This window comes from Sparus aurata, chromosome 14 (assembly GCF_900880675.1).
Source record: "Sparus aurata chromosome 14, fSpaAur1.1, whole genome shotgun sequence".
NCBI lineage: Eukaryota > Metazoa > Chordata > Actinopteri > Spariformes > Sparidae > Sparus > Sparus aurata.
In genome coordinates this window covers 23407451-23425922 of record NC_044200.1, presented here as the reverse complement: position 1 = coordinate 23425922, position 18472 = coordinate 23407451, and the positions used below count along the sequence as shown (strand labels likewise).

Genomic DNA, 18472 nt, shown 5'->3' with positions numbered 1-18472 from the left:
AGCACCTATATTACGTCTGACAAACTGTTACACACCTGGGATTTGTTTTTACTACAGTGGTGTTGCACTCAGAAACTGTGGGGGGCGCCAAATCACACAACATGAGAATTTCTCCATAATGTAGCTTTAACATGTTGAGATGTTCAGTGTGACTTGGTACAGTTTGTCTCTGACTGTCTGTCCACAGTCCAGCTGTTGTTCTGGGTCTTACCTCCACACTGGGGACAGGAGGAGTCTCCTGGTGAAGCAGACTGGTCCCAGTATGAGGTGATGCAGCGTCTGCAGAACCAGTGTCCACAGCTGGTAGAGACCGGATCCTTCAGGACGTCCTGACACCAAACACAGCAGGTGGGCTGCTTCTTCACAGAGACATGACTCCTCTTCCTCTCTCTGTGAACACATTTCTTTAGGACTACAATGATTTGATGATTGTTGTTAAAAACATCCAGATTTGGTCGACACTGTTGAGAAGCTCAGACGCTCACAGAGAAAAGTCAAAGTGTCGATACTTTTCATCTTGAATTCAGCATTTAGTGTGTCATGAAAATGATGTGTGAAGATTATCTCTCAGAACAAAACGTGTCAGTATCAGAAACTCGTGTTTGTCACACAGATTATTTTCTGCAATAATCCAAAATCCAAGTCAAAAATCTGACAGGCTGTTTGTGGAGGGAGCCAGAGCGATGCTAACTTCAGGGTTAGCCTACAAACATACGTCATGGTTCCACCATCTATTTCATCCTGCTGAGATTTGTTAGTGTCCTCCAGGATCTGACTGAGTTCAGACATGTTAGTGTTCAGGAGACTTTCAAAGACTTTATGTTAGTGTTTCTTCAGTCCTGGAGCCTGATGTTACTCTACAGCAAAACATTACCAGCAAACACTGAATGAGTCGTCTCAGTGCTCTTACTTTGTGCCTGATGGTCCAGGTTCACTACTGAAGGTTAGTGGTTCAGCTTTGGAGCAGTCACTCTTCATAGACGGACAGATGGATCCTGGAGGTTCTGCTCTCTGTCTGCTGGACTGAACACCCATCTTCAGGTCTGAGAGGTGAAACATGAACTGTGAGCTCAGAACACAAGAATCAGTGAAACAGAGAGGACCGGATCTTCATCAACAAGTCCAACCGGACTTTAAACTTTTCTGACAGAATCTGTTTGGATTCCCATAAATCTCTAAAAATCTCTGAGGGATCCTTTAAGAAAAGTGTTTGGTTCTGTCAGGATTTCCTCGTGCTGCTGGAAATCTGTTTTTATTCTACTGGTTCTGATAAAATCCTGCACATCTCTCGAACTCCTGTAGGAATTCTGTAAGAAGAGGTTCAGGTTCTGGAAAGGGTTAGGTTTGGATTTTCACAGTCCGACTGTTTTTATTTCTGTTGGATCGAACGTATATTTTAAACTTCTTGATTTAGTTATAGGACTCTTATTTATACACACACACACACACACACACACACACACACACACCTCTGGGCTCCTGGTCTTTAGTTCCAGTAGTTTTAATGTGTATTATTCAGCCTATCAGGACTTTGTGTCCACAGAAGAATCAAAGTGTTGACTTTATTCTAACATGTGTTTCCTCTACAGTCCACAGAGACTAAACTGACTCACACTCTCACAGTAACATCACAAACACCTTGTTTTAACACTCACCTGCCTCACACTTTAGTCTTCCTCCTCCGTCTTCTTCTGTCTGTTCTGCTCTCAACATGGAGTCTGACGGACTGAACACTTTCAGCCTCTCAGGTGACACTGAGCTGATTTACCTGCTTTACCTGCTTTACCTGTGTATGTGCGTGTTTGTGTGTGTGTGTGTGTGTGTGTGTGTGTGAGTGAGAAAGAGAGAGAGAGAGAGAGAGAGGGAGTGCTGGGACACACAAACACACAATTTGCATTCAATAAAATAATTGAGTGGTTTAAAGGTCCGAGATGATCAGAGAGCTGTGATTTCCTACTACAAGTGAATGCATCAGTGAGGACCCTACAAGCGGCTGTTAGCTGCTGTCTGCAGTTCATTCAGGAGCAGGTTTGTGGAGTAATAGAGTACATGTAACAGATTACATCATTAGGATACAGATAAAACAGGGGAAACAGATACTGTAAACTGTAATCTGTATGAAGATCAACTACAGGAGGATGAAGAGTCAGAAAAATAAAACATCAAACCGTCAATTAGCCTCATTAAGTACTTTATATTATGCATGTAAGTAGTCTAGGTGCTAAATTCAGCAGTATATGAATCTTAAACTACTCATGGAAACAATGTTTTTGGTTTTTCTAAAAAAGAAAACAGTACTTGAGTAAATTTACTTAGTTACTTTCCATCGCTGTGCAAGAAAAAAGAAGAAATGGATGAAAAATGAAAAAATAAAACGATAAACACAAAGAGTCCACTTCGGCTGACGTCACAGTGTTGACCGCCAGGGCGCCTGCGCGGGACGCCTGAGCTGCCATGGCAACGGCGGCAGCTTGTTCCTGTAACTGAAGCAGAGTGCAGGCGGAGCAGCTGTTAGCACTGCTAGTCACGTTAGTTAGCTAGTTTTCACCGTATTAACCAGCTAGTTAACGAACTCAGCTCCTTCCGTGATGACCGCGGAGTGACTTCTGGCGGTGTTTGGTCAGCGGTGAGCGCGCCATGACCGTCCGCTTCAAGGTAAGCAACAGGTGTTAGCATTAGCTACAGGATAGCCAAACAAACTAATGCTAGCGAACGTAGCTTCACAGACTGGTGACTGAAATATTCATGAACGGGTGGTTGGAGACTAAAGTACGGACTGGTGGGTTCTGATAGGACCAGGTGGACCGGACAGAACCCTGCACGAGCCTGATGAGTCAGGAGTAATGTGATGTAATCTGATTTATTGAGCTAATCCTGCTAATCAGGTTCACATTGACTGTTTGTCTGAGCTATCATCCATGTGACTGATACTGTTACAGCCACACATGAAATCATAATAAACTAGCTTCATCATTTCTGCTCTGTTTAAAATGTTAGCTATCAACCTAATGGTCGATTTGTAATATGATCCATACTGATTAGCATTTAGCTAAACAAGAGCATTGGCTGTCATTCATGATATTCAGGGCTGAAGCTGGTGACTTTATCTCATCACTGATTCATCTACAGAACAGCACAACAGATACTTGAGTTTTGGGGTTAATGCTGTTCTGAGATTAGCGAGCAACACAAACCAATATATCAATATATCGGCTGATATACACACGTCGAAAGATATGTAACAGATGGAGAATATTTGACAGTTTAACAAATGACTTCTTCAGGGGTTTTGAATTAATTACAAACTACCCCATGCATCATATTTTGCATTATAACCTAATTATATAATCTTAAAATATGTTTTATATTGGACAACATTTGTGCCGATACTCATATATGTGATATCAACAGAATTCTTTGTTTTTCATGGCTTCATCGTTTTATCAACACTAAAACAGACTCTGGTCTCTGGAAACATTTTGTTCTCCCCTATAAATTAGAATAAAGTTGAACCACACAAGTTGAATGGGTAAAGAGCCACCAGTCACTGCGATCTCTGTATGTTTGTGTGTTTGTTTCAGTGTCGGAGTGAATATCAGAAGAGCTACAGGGTGTCCCGGTCCAGAAGTGTGTCTCCTCAGCGCTGCGCTCCATCTGCTGGTCTGCGCTCTGATCAGATGGGTAAGAACCCGGATACGAGCTCCAAACAGTTTCTCTGTCTTTGTTTGTACTTTTATTTTTCTGCTTTCCCATACAAGGAACCAGAAAGCAGCTAAAACTGACCTTTTTTATCAGTTGTATGAATGCAGAATAAATTCCTATTAGCAGAATATAATGAGAATTTGACTCAGCAACATCACAAAATCTCGAAATCCAGAGTTTAAACCTGCTAGCTCTAATAAACACTTGAAAGTCTGAGATTGATTTCGAACACATGATCAACAAAAGTAAACAGAGAAGAAAAACAAAGAATTTGATCTTATATTTGTTGTAATTGTGAAAGTCGAACATTTCTGCTTGTTTCTTTCTCAGGTATCAGCAGAGAACCAGGTCTCCAGCGTCGGCGGAGGATCGGGTCTGGTGGTCTTGCTCAGTCCTGCAGCTCTCTGCTGTGTCCACCAGAACCTCCTGCACACAGAACAGCACCGCCTGCTGGTAGGAAGTCTCATCACAAACTCAACAGAATTTCCTCAGACAGAGTAAAGACTGAGGTGCTGAATGAAAAACACCTGTTTTTTTTTTGTAGGGTTTTTCTGTTTTGTATTAATATCTCTAATGAAAATTCAGAGTTTCTTTAAATGTTGTTTTCTTCTCCTCTTCTTTATTTCCAGCCTCCAGAAGTCGCTCAGCTCACAGGAAGGAACCAAAACCTGCAACACCTCCTGGAGAGAGAGGAAACCCTGAAACTCCAGCAGGACCTCGACCAGCTGCAGACCCAGGACCTCCTGCAGGACCTCGACCTGCTGCAGACCCAGGACCAGAAGCTGCTGGGAAATCTGGTACGCACCCTTCACATAACATTGCTTTCATTATCTTCTCACACATGCTTTGATTCTGTTGTCAGTCACTTTGTTTTGTCTCAAACCACTTGTTCCTCTGTCTCCTCAGTGAAGCCCCACCCCTCCAACCCTGACAGCCAACCACAGCTCAGCCGACCTGTGACAGCAGCACCTGATGGACAGCAGCCCTCGGCCAATGAGGTGAGCTGAAATATAGTTATAAATCAAGTTAGCACCTCCTCCACAGGTGTGTCTCCCTGTAAAATATACATTGATTAACAATATCAGCTGACAGCGCTGCCTTCATGCTGTGTTGTAGGTTGAGCATGCTCTGCGATGGAGGGCGGGGGTTAAGACTGGAGGTCAAAGGTCGGGAAGTCACAGGTCAGAATACAACAGACAGTTCAGCTGGAAGAAACCTGTAGCGGCTGCTTCACCGATGCTGACGGCACAACAGGTACAAGACCAGCTGAAACACCTAAATACTGCAAAACTGTGAAACTCATACTGACTGTCTGACAGCTGTGGAACATAACGAAGTACCAGTAATCAGAAAAATGCTGATCACTGGATCGATACTCAGCGAGAACTGCAGCACAGATTTTTTTCAGCCTTTTATTGACCCAGATAAACCATATTAAAAACGCCTTGCATTATGGATCAATGTATTGATGAGTGGGTCCCACATTTTGTTTATTCCAGCTGGACCACTGAATGCTGCTGACACTGTATGATAATAATAAACCTGCTGCAGCTGTTAGGTGTCGTCTGATAAGTGCAGGTTACACACCTGTAGTTCAGCTGTGTGTCCACTGGGGGGCAGCAGACTGTTTGTGTGCTGGTTCAACTCAACTGAAGAATAACTGATCAATGGTGGCGGCTGGTTGTTGAGTAACTGATAAAACTTGTAGTGAGTTGTAAAAGTGGTTAATGACTCATTCAGCTCTCTGCTCTTTGATTTAATTGATTGGTGTGTATGTGACCTTTGACCCCTCGACAGCTGCTTCACTCCAGCAGCAGATCTGTGCCCCCCTTCAAGAAGAACCCCGTTCCCGTGGAAACGGAGTATAGGCGGAGCTTCCAGGGTCTGGTCCCGCCCACCGGGCCCCGCCTCAGGAAACACCTGGAACATCAGAGGGTCCCACTGTTCCACACACACATGGTACACACACACACACACACACACACTGTATGGGTGACAGTGTAATTCTGCTGTTCCTTCACAATAAAAGTCCTGACTCAGCTGCTCTCATCTCCAGACCAACAAAAACAGAAAAGAGGAGTCAGTGAAGAAGCCCCTCCCCCTACCTGATATCCCCACCCCTCAGAGAGACGAAGACACGCCCCCTCCTCCTCGTCCTCAGGTGCACAGAGGACACAGGTATGTGTCTGTGTGTGTTTGTGTTTGTGATTATTGTGAATCATTGCGTTCATGAAGTCGTCTGTCTGTCTGACAGGATGTTGACAGAGTATGAGTCCAGCTTTCGTTCTCCTCTCAACAGGATCCTGGAGGAAGGCGGAGCTGCAGACGGCGCCGTCCCTCAGGTCAGGTTCAGTCCTGTTAAACACGCATCATCATGGGGGGTGGGGCCACTGACTGGCTTTATTACACAGGCTGCAGGTCAGATGATGAGTTAGTTACATATCAGCACAGAGGGAGGACCAGGTCATGTGTAGCCTAGCCTAGCTTAGCATGAAGACTGGAAGCAGGGGAAACTGTTAGCATGTGTCATAAAGAGAGAGGAAATACACCTTCAGAGATCTTAATGAGGGTTTGATTTAGGGCTGCACGATTCTGGAAAAAATGTGAATCACGATTTTTTTGCTTAGAATTGAGATCACGATTCTCTGGCACGACTTTTTTTAACAAAATGTTTATTGCACTGATGAACTTGAACAAAACAAAAAAAAAACATTGTAGTATGGAAGAGGCATACTACTATGCCTCTACCAAAGCAAAGTTTTTTTGTTTTGTTCAAGTTCTATTAATGGATGAGAAATGATTTTTACAAAATTAAAAAAAAAGTTAGTCTCCAAGATGAGAGGGCATCCTTTAATACCTCATGTTGTGCAGTGTGTACTAGGGCCGTATCTTTGGCTAGGTGATATGTGATAGCTGCTGTGATCGGCTTTCTAAAACGGAGGCATAATACTCCTCCTTTTCCAAAAGCCGCCTCAGAGGTAGGCGTAAACATGTGACGTGACGTGAAGCTCGATGTTGTGTGAACAGTTGACAATGAATTTGTCTTCAAAATAAGAGCTTTACATTGCACCCCATTGGAGTTTAGAACTGGGTTCTAAGCGGAGGGCTTTTAATTTGAAAGTTACGACTGTTCCTAGCTTGTCGCTACAACAACAAGCTAACACAACCATACAGCTAGAGATCCAGGAGAAGCTAGCATCTCCCGGATGCAGCGGCTGTCCAGTTGCTCATCTAGCAGGCGAGGCGGAACCCTCCGAGGCGGCAAATCAGCGGACCAAAACAGACCCCCAATTTGCAGCCCTCTGTCTAAAACCACGGACCTAGCCGCCAAAAGGACTTCGCACTCACTCCTTCAAAACACTCAACTGCAGGCGGGCTTCCTTCACTGAATCACGTGTTGTAAAGACGCTTTACCACAGGTTGAGGGAGGAGGCAGCGGCAGTGCTGCGTTTGGGGGCGCTTCAAAAAATCCGGGAGGAAAATAGGAGCATTTGTTTGTGATTCGGCTCGAGATATAAAATGCTTCAGAATCGCCGTGTGTAGAAATGAGATCACGTGTATGTGTGAATCGAGATCGCGATTTTTTAACGATTTTTTGTGCAGCCCTAGTTTGATTAAGACTGCTGTCATTCACAAGCTCCTCAACTCAAACATAGTCCAAACTTACTACAGTGTGTGTGTTCTAGTTGTTGGAGCTCTGTGGTAAAGAGGAGTATTTCAGTTTCAGATGAAGCATTTTTTCCAGCACTGCCATTGTCACATCTGGATGTGTAAAGATCAACAGATCACCGGTTTTATCTCCAAACTCTTCTTTACGTCAACAGCTTGACCTCATCCTGGTGACTTTTAGACAAAAAATAAAACAACAGCAAACTCCAGCCTTCAGTCGTTCAGCCATAAACAACAAAAGATAGAAATTCAGTTTGTTACAAAGTTCAGTTTCTCAAATCTGTCTGGAGTGAACCCTCCTCACAAACAAATCAATAAAGGATCTCTGAAAAAGAAAATTCACTGACATGTCCGACACTGTCAGAGTTTCCTCCAGTAACAGTCAGCTGATCATCTTTATCATGCAGGGAAGAGTCTGGAAGGGACGCTGCAGGCTAATGCTAGGCTAGCTGCAGGCTAATGCTAAGCTAGTTGTGTCGTCTTTGACATGTTTTCTTTTTCCCTTTGGATTAAAATTGGAAGCTCAATTCGATTGCTTCTTGATTTAGGATCAAAATTGTGACACTTCTTAACTTTTCAGACTGACAGATTTTAATTTTATGCGCCCCCCATTTGTATGTATGTGTGTGTGTGTGTGTGTGTGTGTGTGTGTGTGTGTGTGTGTGTGTTGCTGATGGAAAACCCGGGTGCTGAGTGTCAGCGGTTAAACCACAGAGCTTCACTTCAGGGAAACGTCTCTCTGTTAGTCACAGGCTCGCAGGTATCTTCCCACCCGTCTTGTGGAAAGTGTTGTGAGGAGGGGGCAAACGTGTTTTTCACGATGAGGTACTTTTTCACTTTTCTGCATGAAATCTGCAGATTTCAGCCGAATGCATCAAACAACTTCAGACAAACAGCAGAACATCACAAGGATCGACAGAATATGAAGTATATTTCTTCAGCCTCTGCAGGGAAACGCTTCGATGACTTAGTTTTACATTTTAGTTGATTGGGCAAAAGTATGTGGACACGTCGACAGCATTTTATGAATGACAGGAAGCCTAAAGGAACAGTTCACCCTAAAATGTCAATTCAGTCATTATCTCCTCCCTCCATGCTGATGGAACGTCAGGTGAAGTATGAAAAGCTGAATATAAGCTGAAGTCTTCACTGCAGCTGCTGAGATAAAAGAGTCTGAAGTTGGTGAACAAGCTCGACCGAGAATCTTCAGTCTGGTCTGAGATCAGTTAGTGATGTGTTCTCTGCTGCAGACTGTGATCACAGCAGACGAGCTGATGGAGACATCTGATGTTTCAAATCAAGTCTCAGCTGCTTCAGTTGTTCAGCAGAACGCTACAACTCTGTTTTACTGTGAAGCTCCAGAACTGTTCTGTGGACTACCACACTTCACCCGACTTTATGACTTAGACAGACTTTATTGTCATTCATTGTGCAGCAAGTGAACACATAGTATATCAAAAAAATACCACAATAAGAATAATAAATATCAGAAACAGAATTAACTGAAAGTGCAAATAAGTGAAAGTGACATTGTTGAAGGTATAAAGAATAACTTAGAGTTCAGCAGTCTGATGACATGGGGGGGAAAAATCTATCACAGAGCCTCGTGGTCTTATATATATATATATATATATATATATATATATATATATATATATAGATATATATATATATATATATATCTATATATATATAGATATATATATATATACATATATATGTATATATATATATATATATATATATATATATATACATATATATATAAAATATATATATACATATATATAATATTATATATAAATTATATGTATATATACTTATATCATCAGATGGAGGAGAGGAGGACTGAGTTTTTTCTTTTTAGGTGAAGTGCTCCTTTAAGTTATTGGGGTTTGTTTCTCTGCCTCTGCTGGTGTTTCTACTCCAGTAACTGAACAAAAACATGAAGCAGTGAAAACGAACTTGAACTCTAGTGCAAGAGTCTGAAGCAGAGAGGTGATGAAACGAGACGATAGAAAAGAAAAAGTTTAACAAAACAACAGAAGAAAAGAATATAGATATAACTGTAGAACAGTTTGTACAGGACCACTGCGCTGTTAAGATGTGTGTTATTAATTAACATGAACTCAGCTGACTGTGATTGTGTGATTGCACAACCTCACACTTCTGAAACCAAACCTCCACCTTCACTCATGTAAAGTGTTAAAACCTCTCGACACATTCTGACCGGACGGTTTGTTCAGTCAGCTTCAGCGTCAGTCAGACTGTGGAGATAATTAAATGTTTGTTGTTGCACAACACAACATTAACTGGGTTCAAACTAACGATGCTGCAGCTTTTTTTAATTGTGCACGATCTCTTTTCGGTAAGTCGATGGACGTGTGGGCGAAGTGTAACCGTCCGGTTCTTTTTCCGTCCCTGCGGTGACTCTGGCCGTGAACAGTTTCACTCTGTGGCGACGAGCTGACGTCAGAACAGTTCAGAGGAAATCATAAAACCTTCTTGAGTCGCTGTCATTCAGCTGAGTGACAGTCAGTGAGGACGTGCAGCGTCAGGCTTATGGGTCGTCTCTGGGTTGAGGTCTAGATCAAAGACGTGTTGAGGTTAGCTGTGAAAACTGGGCCGGGGTTATCCAGGGTGTGGACCGGGGTCAGGTTGTTTACCAGAATCTGCAATTTTGGTAACTCCCTCTGATGGACATTTGTGCTCAAAGCTAACTGAAGCTCACGTCATATTAATAGAATTCAAAGACTATTAAAGTTAAAGGTAGAATCAGTAGGATTTGTCCCAGCTGTTCCTGAACGCACCACAAAGACAGTTGATTGTTGAGTCTCATTCCCAGGACGTCAAACAGACACATGTTGGGTTGGTAAAGCGTCCCGAGCAGCAACAAAGAGAGAAAATCAGAAACTCTCTGCAGATACGAGACACTAACACGCCTTTTCTCCACATTCCAGTCTCCCTCTCTGTCTGTTTACGCCTTCTTACCACTTTTACGTCTTTGTCTCGTCTCGCTGCGTCTGCCGTGCGTGATGTGCTCTGATTGGTCCACATCAGTCTGCTGATGCTGGGAAATAACAAGAATCCATAATTCACCTCAGATGCATCAAACGAGGCTGTTGTCAGTTCAGATATTTGTGTTCAGATGAAGGGAGGAAATATCAAAAGTTAGATAAAGTTCAGAAACCTGAATCATCCACTGAAGTACAGAAACAAAATATGTGTACTTGGTAACTTCACACCTCTGGTCTCAGAGTTTGGATTCAGGTTCTTCCTGTGTAAAATAAATCTTTTTGGTTTTTTGACTTTTGGTCGAGCAAAACAAGAAGCACAAGACTTTTGAAGCAGTTTGACAAATTGCAAATATTGTTGAACAGCATGATTAGCTTACATACCAAGATTAAAGATTAATGGATGATGAGAGTAATCGGTGGTTGTGACATTAAAATTGAAAGTGTTTATTTTGGTTGCAACCTCACATAAGTTCACCTGCACCAACGAACTTTGTATGTTTTCCCGTTGAGGAAATGCTGATGGAACTGCCCTTTAACTTAAAAACGTCTAAGTGGTCGAACTAGAGTAATGACGTCTAGGAAGAAGTAATCAGACCTTATTGAACGGCTTCTGTATTAATTTTATCATCACGTATCAACGTTATGGGTTCTTGAATGCACCATTTTGCTGTTGCAGCTGATCGCGGTGGAGATAAATTTCATTCGATTTATTTCCCGTCAGTTAATCTGCCGTAATCTCGTCACACCAATCTGTTCTAATTCACCACAACATGCTCCATCATGCGTAATAGTCTGTCGTATCACATCAATAATGTTCTTCCAACAGTCATCTCTATACAACACACGTAGTCAGAGAGGAGAGACAAAGAGGCTGTTTTTAACTTTTCACCTGAGAGTGTGCGGACTCCATAAAGCTGTGGTCTGTACATGCTAGCAGTTTCCCCCTGCTGTCAGACTTTGTGCTAAGCTAAGCTAAACACTGGCTTAATACACGGGTTCTCTTTATCTTATATTCTGTAATCAGTGTTCGTTGAGTTGGACGGTAACACTTTAATTTCCATGATTTTATAGATGAATAAAATTAACCCTGATGATTAAGAATGTAATTTGTCTGGAACTGAACTTAACTTGGCCTCTGAGTAACAGTGAAAGAAAATGCTAATGCTACAGCATCGAAACTTGACAATATATTCACATCAGCCACCTGTTGCAGCAGGAGGTTGAGCGGTGCCGTTATTACAGCCGACAATGCGACCAAACGATGTGCTCTGATTGGTCCACATCCGTCTGCTGATGTTGGGAAATAACAATAATCCATAATTCACCTCAGATGCATCAAACTAAAGTAACGAAGCTGTTCTGAAGCTGTGAGGAGGAGAAAGTTCAGATGTTTGAAACATGATTGTAGATCAAAGCATAATCTTTAATTTGCCCGGGATTTGAACCAGTTTAGTCTCAGACCTGATTTGAGAGCAACAGATGAATAAAATGTGGTTTCACCTCTTTTTCATTTCTCAGAACTCCTCTTCCATCTCGTCGTTCAGCATTTCCTCTCTGTGTGTTTCACTGTTTTACACTCGCTCACCTTCACCAGCCGACACGTTTCTGTCCTCAGACGTGATATTTGACAGAGTTCTGAGTTCTGAAACTGACAGATTTTCACACTTTCAGAGTCGCCATGTGTTTGAACAGCAGCAGCGGAGCATCAGATAAACATTAGTTTCTGTTGCTGTCACGTTGCTGATTTCCTTTGTGAGAACTGACAGCTGATTTATGTCCGCTGAGTCAGCACGCCTGCAGAAATAATTATTACCGCAGCAACTTAAGATCTGATGATCGTACAGCTCTGATTACAGCTAATCTATTTACAAATGAGCTGTTAACCTCAGTGTATAAAACCATATTTATCATGTTTCCCGTCTGACACCGTTTATGATATAAAAGGAGACGTTTTATTCTCATGTTCAGCTTCAGAATTGTATTTTGGGTTTCTACTTCTACTTTTGGGTTTTCATGCTTTAATGCTCAGAAACACATCAGTCGTCTCGTACAGCAGCTCTTTTCTCCCTCTGTGTCTTTAAGGCCCCTCCCCTTCTTGAACAACCAGTCCACTCTGATTGGTTGACTCACACATGCCTGACGAGTTTTTTCAAATCAGCTGTTTTTTTTGCATCTTTTTTGGTCATTTCGGCTTTCAGTTGCTGCCTAAGTAAACTAACTACCCTCCTGCTGATTTGAGGATACCTGTCCCTCCCTCCATTCTTGGTTCTGAGACTATAAAACTGGGTCAGTGACGCTCTGTGTGTCCTGTCCAGGTGAAGGAGCTGAGGCAGCAGGCCTTGTTGCACCGCCAACGAGCCTGGGGAGCTAACTTCTCCAGAGATCACCTGAGCCAGCTGCAGTCCGAACACAACGCTCTGTGGGAGCCGACAGACACCACGGACTCGGCTACCGACCCCCCGACCCCTCGCCTGACCTTCGACCTCTGTCACGCTCCAAACAGCCGCCACAGCAGCAGCACCTCCTCCCGTGTGGAGGCGCTGGACCTGGCCAGGTGAGAGACGAAGCGAGCTGAGCGAGCAGCGACAGTAAACCTCTCTGAGCTGATGTCTAAAAGTCTGTCTGTGTCTGTCGCCGTCAGCCGCTCCGGTCAGTCCAGCAGGAGGTCGTCTGTTCTCGGATCAGCGGAGACGAACAGAAACACACAAACTAAAGCACACACAGCAGCAGGACCTCCTGCTGAGAGGAGAACCGCCTGGACAGGAGGAGGAGAAGAAGAAGAAGAAGAAGAGAATCCAGACGAGTGAGTGCTTCTGTTCAGAGTCTCTGAGTTCAAACACACAACGTTATTAAAAGAGGGAACCGATAACTGATAGTGTGTGTGTGTGTGTGTGTGTGTGTGTGTGTGTGTGTGTGTGTGTGTGTGTGCGTGCGTGTGTGTGTGTGTTTGTGCGTGCAGGGAGGAGGGAAGGTTACCGACTCCGAGGCTGAAGCTGCTGCCTGTCCAGAGAACCCACCACGACCTCACCACGCCTGCTGCCGGTACGATCATCCCCTCTGTGAAGTAAAGTGTGTAAAGTACTCGAGTAAATGTACTTTAGTTACCTCTGTTTCTCTGTTCGTCCTCCAGGAGGCGCCATACTCGTGGGAAAAGTGAAGAGCGGTGACGAATCCTCTCCGTCCAAACAGGTGATACTATCATCATCACACGTTTATTTAATGTAATAAAAACTTTACTTTCGGTAAATGAGACGACTGTTTCTGTGTTCAGAGGTCTGGCTCTGCTGTTTCCATGGCAGCGGGGGCGGAGCCTGCAGTCAACGTGCTGGTCAAACAGAAAGAGGCGTGGTCAGAGAATAACTCCACCCACCTCTCTCCCTCCCCCAATCACAAGCCAGCCAACAGCAGTCCTGCCTCTAAACCAGTCAGGACCAAGCAATCGCCTCCATCCCCTGTAGCTCCGCCCCTCGTAGCCCCGCCCCCACACGGTATCCAGGGCTCCCTGAGACACGCCGACTTCCAACACAACGGTGAGTCAGCACGGACGCTGATATCAGTAATTATATATCATTGATTATAACGCATGCAGCCAATAATTCATTATTGATGAATCTCCTCTGATCAATTATCTGGTTTAAATTATATCATAAAATAAAAAGACGAAAATCAACAATTTATCAAAATAGTTGAGAACAATTTGATTGTTGATGATGAATTGATTAACTGATAATGATATTGATTACACACGATTGTCTTTATAAAATCCTCACAAAAGTTTTAACTCATGCTTTTAAGTAAATTTCTCTGCAAAAATGTCAAATAGACCTCACTGCTAGTGTTTAATCAGAATTTGTGAAAGTATTAAGTTCATGTTACTTAATGATATTTAAGTTGTAAGTTTAACTAATTAATAATAATATAATAAACCATAGATTAATAATTGCAGTTTGTGCTTCAGCTTCTCAACACTGATTTGTATTGAAGAAAACACAGAAATCAGTGAAATGTTCGTCTCTTCCAAAGTTTGTGTGTAAATGTGATCGTGATTTTAATTTATAAACACAACACACACATTTAAATAAAACTTTATTAGTGTCCAGAAACTCAGACAGTTTGTTAATAACTATCAAATCAAACCTCAGACAAAGAAAATCATTAAAGCTGTAAACATATTATACACAAATTCAGTCAACAATAACAGCAACAACAACAATAGCAACAACTAAGAACTGCAATAGCGTCCTTACTGATCCTGATCCTGTACCTGTACCTGTCTCTGTCCCCTCAGGTGAGCTGGGTCTGAGGTTCAGGGAGCGTCAGTGTTCAGGTGGAGGCTGTGGCTCGGATGAAGGTGAACGCATAAAATGAAATCCTTGAAAATTAAATGAAAAACAAACGTAACTTAACGTCTGTTGTTAGACTTTTAAAATCTGTCCCCCCCTCGTTGCCTAGACGACCGGCTGTCTGTGATGTCGTGGCGTTCGGCAGCTTCCTGCTCCATGGCGTCCGCTGTGTTGGAGCGCGCTCAGAAGAGACGAGAGAACTTCTGGGTGAAGAGATGACCACGTCCCTGCTGTCGCCATGGAAACCAGCGTGTTGTCTGTAGAGCTTTAGTCGACCAATCATTGTTGTACAATAATCAGTGTTGTATTTTTATAGATTTATTTAAATAGTGAGAGTCGTTTATTTTTATAGATGAATTTATAATTATGACCTTTACACCACAGTTTGTGATAGATGTTTTTATAAATGTAGTAATCTTGTATATTTCACTGTGAAATCACTGAGATCAGAATCATAAAAGTGAAAGAAAAATCAACTCAAATGTGTTTTTGTCATTTCAAACTGAAAGAAATCATAAAAAGTGACAAGATCATTTTTCATGTGTAGAAAAGAGTATTTTACAGGAGAAACAGTTTCAATTTAACTGTGTTCCTGCTTTATTCTGCACATGAAAATTAATTACAAAATGTAAGATTTATTTTTGGTAGTTAGTTTCTCCTGGAAGGAAAAAGAACTTTTGACATGAAAAATATATATATATTTAGACATGAAAAAAATCCTCCCATGCAAGGAAATATATTTTTCCCTCTTCAAAACAAAAGTCACAAATTTCTCCCCAATTTTTTTCACTCAGTTTTGCACATTTAAACATGTTTTCCTTTCAAAACCTTTGTGGGGGGTAATTTTCTGTTGAAAGAATTTCATTTTTTCATGTGTAAAATGTCTCTCATGTGTAAAATGTCTCTCAGAAGTTTTCTTTCCTCCTGAAAAAAGTTTTCTTTCCCTCCCCCCCAAAAAAGGGGATTTTTCCATCTGTGAAAACACGAGGATTTGAGTTGCTCTTTGGATCAGCAGATTGTTTGCTCTCTCCACAGAGCAAATAATCTGTTTATCCAATTTCTGAAGGGAAACTGGCTGTTGCTGTGCTGGCACTGATCAATAAGCAGAGTGGGCGTTTCTGTTACGGCCTCACAGGAGCAGACAATGATTTTGACTTGAATCAGTGTAAAGAATACCTGTCAAAAAGGACTCCTGCTCTGTGGCGGAGTCCCCCAGGGGTCAATAACGGGTCCTTTTTATTCCCTCAATGGATATCGTCTGCAGACAACGTGCTGGATCTCATTATCTGCAGATGATACGCTGTTTTGAAAACTTGCACAAAGTCTGAAAATGCATCTTTAAAACCTGCAAAAGCTTCCTTAACACTTTGTTACTGAACCCACAGCGGCGGGTCAACTGGGACGGTCAGGTGAGAGCTTCTTTCACCAGCTGGTTTCTCTGTTTATGTAACAAAGTGGACTTTTAGCTAATAATCCACCAGGGAGTGCACACACACACACACACACACACACACACACACACACACACACACACACACACACACCTGTCCCATATTTCTGCAGAGGGGGCGGAGGGTTGATCTGTATAAAGGCAGAGGGCACAGAGTCGTCTCCACAGCAGCATCCTCTGACAGGTGAGGACACACGAGCAGAAACTTCATCTGAAACTTTTAATTATTATATTATAATAATTTATAACATATCACTATTTGTTTTAAACTTATTTTCTTCTGTTTCTGTTTTGCAGGTGAAAACACTCCGACTCTCTTCTTCTTCAGTCTGAAAGGATTAAGATCATTTTTTGTCGATCTCCACGATGAAGCTCGCCACACTCGTCTCCTTCCTCCGTCCCGCCGTCGTCATGCTCCTTCCGCTGATTCTGATTGGCTGGGTCGAGCAGGCGGCAGCGCACCCCGTGCAGCAGAAGCTCAGCCCGCCGCTACAGAACCCGGAGATGTACCGGACCGTCACAGAAGTGGCTCGGCATGTGAGTCGTCAGGAATTTTTAACTTTAAATGTTGAATGAGATCATTTAAAGAGTCAGATAAAGAATTTGAAGATTTTTTAAAAGTAAAACCATCAGGAGACTCATCGACTCTTCATGTTGCAGCAGTGATGATTAAACAGAACTTTGTACTGTAGAACCAGAACCCAGTACTGCAGCTTTAATATGAGAAATCTGCTTTAAATCTACACATACAGTGTCTTTACATTCAGAATCGTCTTCATGTGGCACTGAGGTCATGAATCTGGCAGGTTTTATTAATCTGAGGCAATTTATGAGGTTTATCATTTTCTTGAATCTCATCATCGACACCTGTGGTTCATCTAAAGAGGGAGTTGGACTCTTTGAATCATAAATTCTGGCTGCGGCGAGTCAACATGTGATCTAATCTTGTCTTCTGTCTGTTCAGGCATACAGCATGAACCCGGAGAACGACCTGACTCACTTTCTGATGCCCCGAATCAGAACCGACCAGGTGAGAACACGTTCACGCGATCGAACACTCGGGAGGCTTTACGTCCGCTGAGCCTCGACCCAGCCTGACCTCTGACCTTTCCACGTCCTCCAGGACTACATGACCATCTGCTGCCTCCACGCCAACTACCTCGAGTTCTACCTGAACGAGGTTCTGCCCAAACACAAGAGCGACCACCACGACCGCATGCACACGCTGAGGACCGACCTGAGCCGCGTCAGTGAGGACCTGAAGGAACGCGGCTGCGTGAGTGTTTTTATTCAGCTGCGTCACACCTTGATCCTTAATGTTCATGTTAGCTTAGCTTAGCATGAAGAGCAGTTAGCACGCAAACAGCTATCTGTCTTGAGTAATTGTCTCTGGTCCCTTACCCCAGCGGAGTAATGATGAGATGTACAGTAGGTTTACAGCTATGAACCACTGACTGGGATACAGGTTTATGATAACTGGCCAAAACGTACTACTACTAAAAGGTACCTTGTTCTGATTACTAAATTATCTACCATAAGCTCCATCAAATCGGTTTTAAAACCATCCTCATCAAATAGTAACAGATTAACAAAAAAAAACATATAAGATAAAGAAATAGAAAAGTTGTTTGATTTGATGGGACTGGATCTAGAGCTGATAGGCTTTATTAAAAATATGTTTTTTAGGTCTCTTTTGATAGTCTCCAGAGAAGTCAGTTTGCAGATTTCAGCTGGGAGAGTGTTCCAGAGAGTGGAGGCTGTCGCACAGAAGGCTCTGTCGCTGAGGGTTTGTAGTTGGGTGTGAGGGATGGAGAGCTGGTGTGTGCCTGATCAGCGCAGTGTCAGAGACTGGAGGGAATGGAGAGATTTATAGGTCAGGAGGAGAATTTTGCAAGTGATGTGTGATTTAACTGGGAGCCAGTGAAGGCGGATGAGAGTGGGGGTGATGTGTTGCCAGGGCTTGGCAGCAGAGTTCTGCACATACTGGAGCCTGTCAAGGGTTTTGGAAGGGAGTCCGGACAGGACTCCATTGCAGTAGTCCAGGCGGGAGGTGATGAAGGCATGGATGAGGGTCTCAGGCACTGATTCAGAGAGGGAGGGCCAGAGTCTGGAGATTTTGTGATGGATTTAATGTGTGACTGAAAAGATAGCGTGGAATTGTCGATGGCATTTAGGTTGCAGACTTCCGTGGATGGGTAGATAGTGCAGCCGTCCACGTCCAGGAGAAGATCTTCAACCTTCTGGAGCAGCGCCTTGGAGGCCACAACCATGAGCTCTGTTTTATTGCTGGT

At 43.0% G+C, this 18472-nt stretch overlaps 1 protein-coding gene across 2 annotated transcripts; it reads left to right on the top strand.

The window, feature by feature from the left end:
- Nucleotides 1–2451: 2451 nt before the first annotated feature.
- Nucleotides 2452–15207, top strand: mdm1 (Mdm1 nuclear protein). Of its 2 annotated transcripts, none has more exons than XM_030439739.1 (16): nt 2452–2655; nt 3582–3681; nt 4033–4155; nt 4332–4499; nt 4609–4700; nt 4819–4956; nt 5500–5661; nt 5759–5880; nt 5957–6044; nt 12704–12942; nt 13030–13191; nt 13348–13430; nt 13519–13577; nt 13660–13918; nt 14677–14739; nt 14841–15207. In XM_030439739.1, exons 1-16 carry the CDS (start codon nt 2638–2640, stop codon nt 14948–14950), a joined length of 1986 nt encoding a protein of 661 aa, XP_030295599.1. In that variant the 5' UTR covers nt 2452–2637; the 3' UTR covers nt 14951–15207. The 2 variants fall into 2 exon arrangements, with proteins under 2 accessions (XP_030295599.1, XP_030295600.1); XM_030439740.1 differs by lacking the exon at nt 2452–2655 and adding an exon at nt 2688–2779.
- The last annotated feature ends 3265 nt before the right edge of the window (nt 15208–18472 follow it).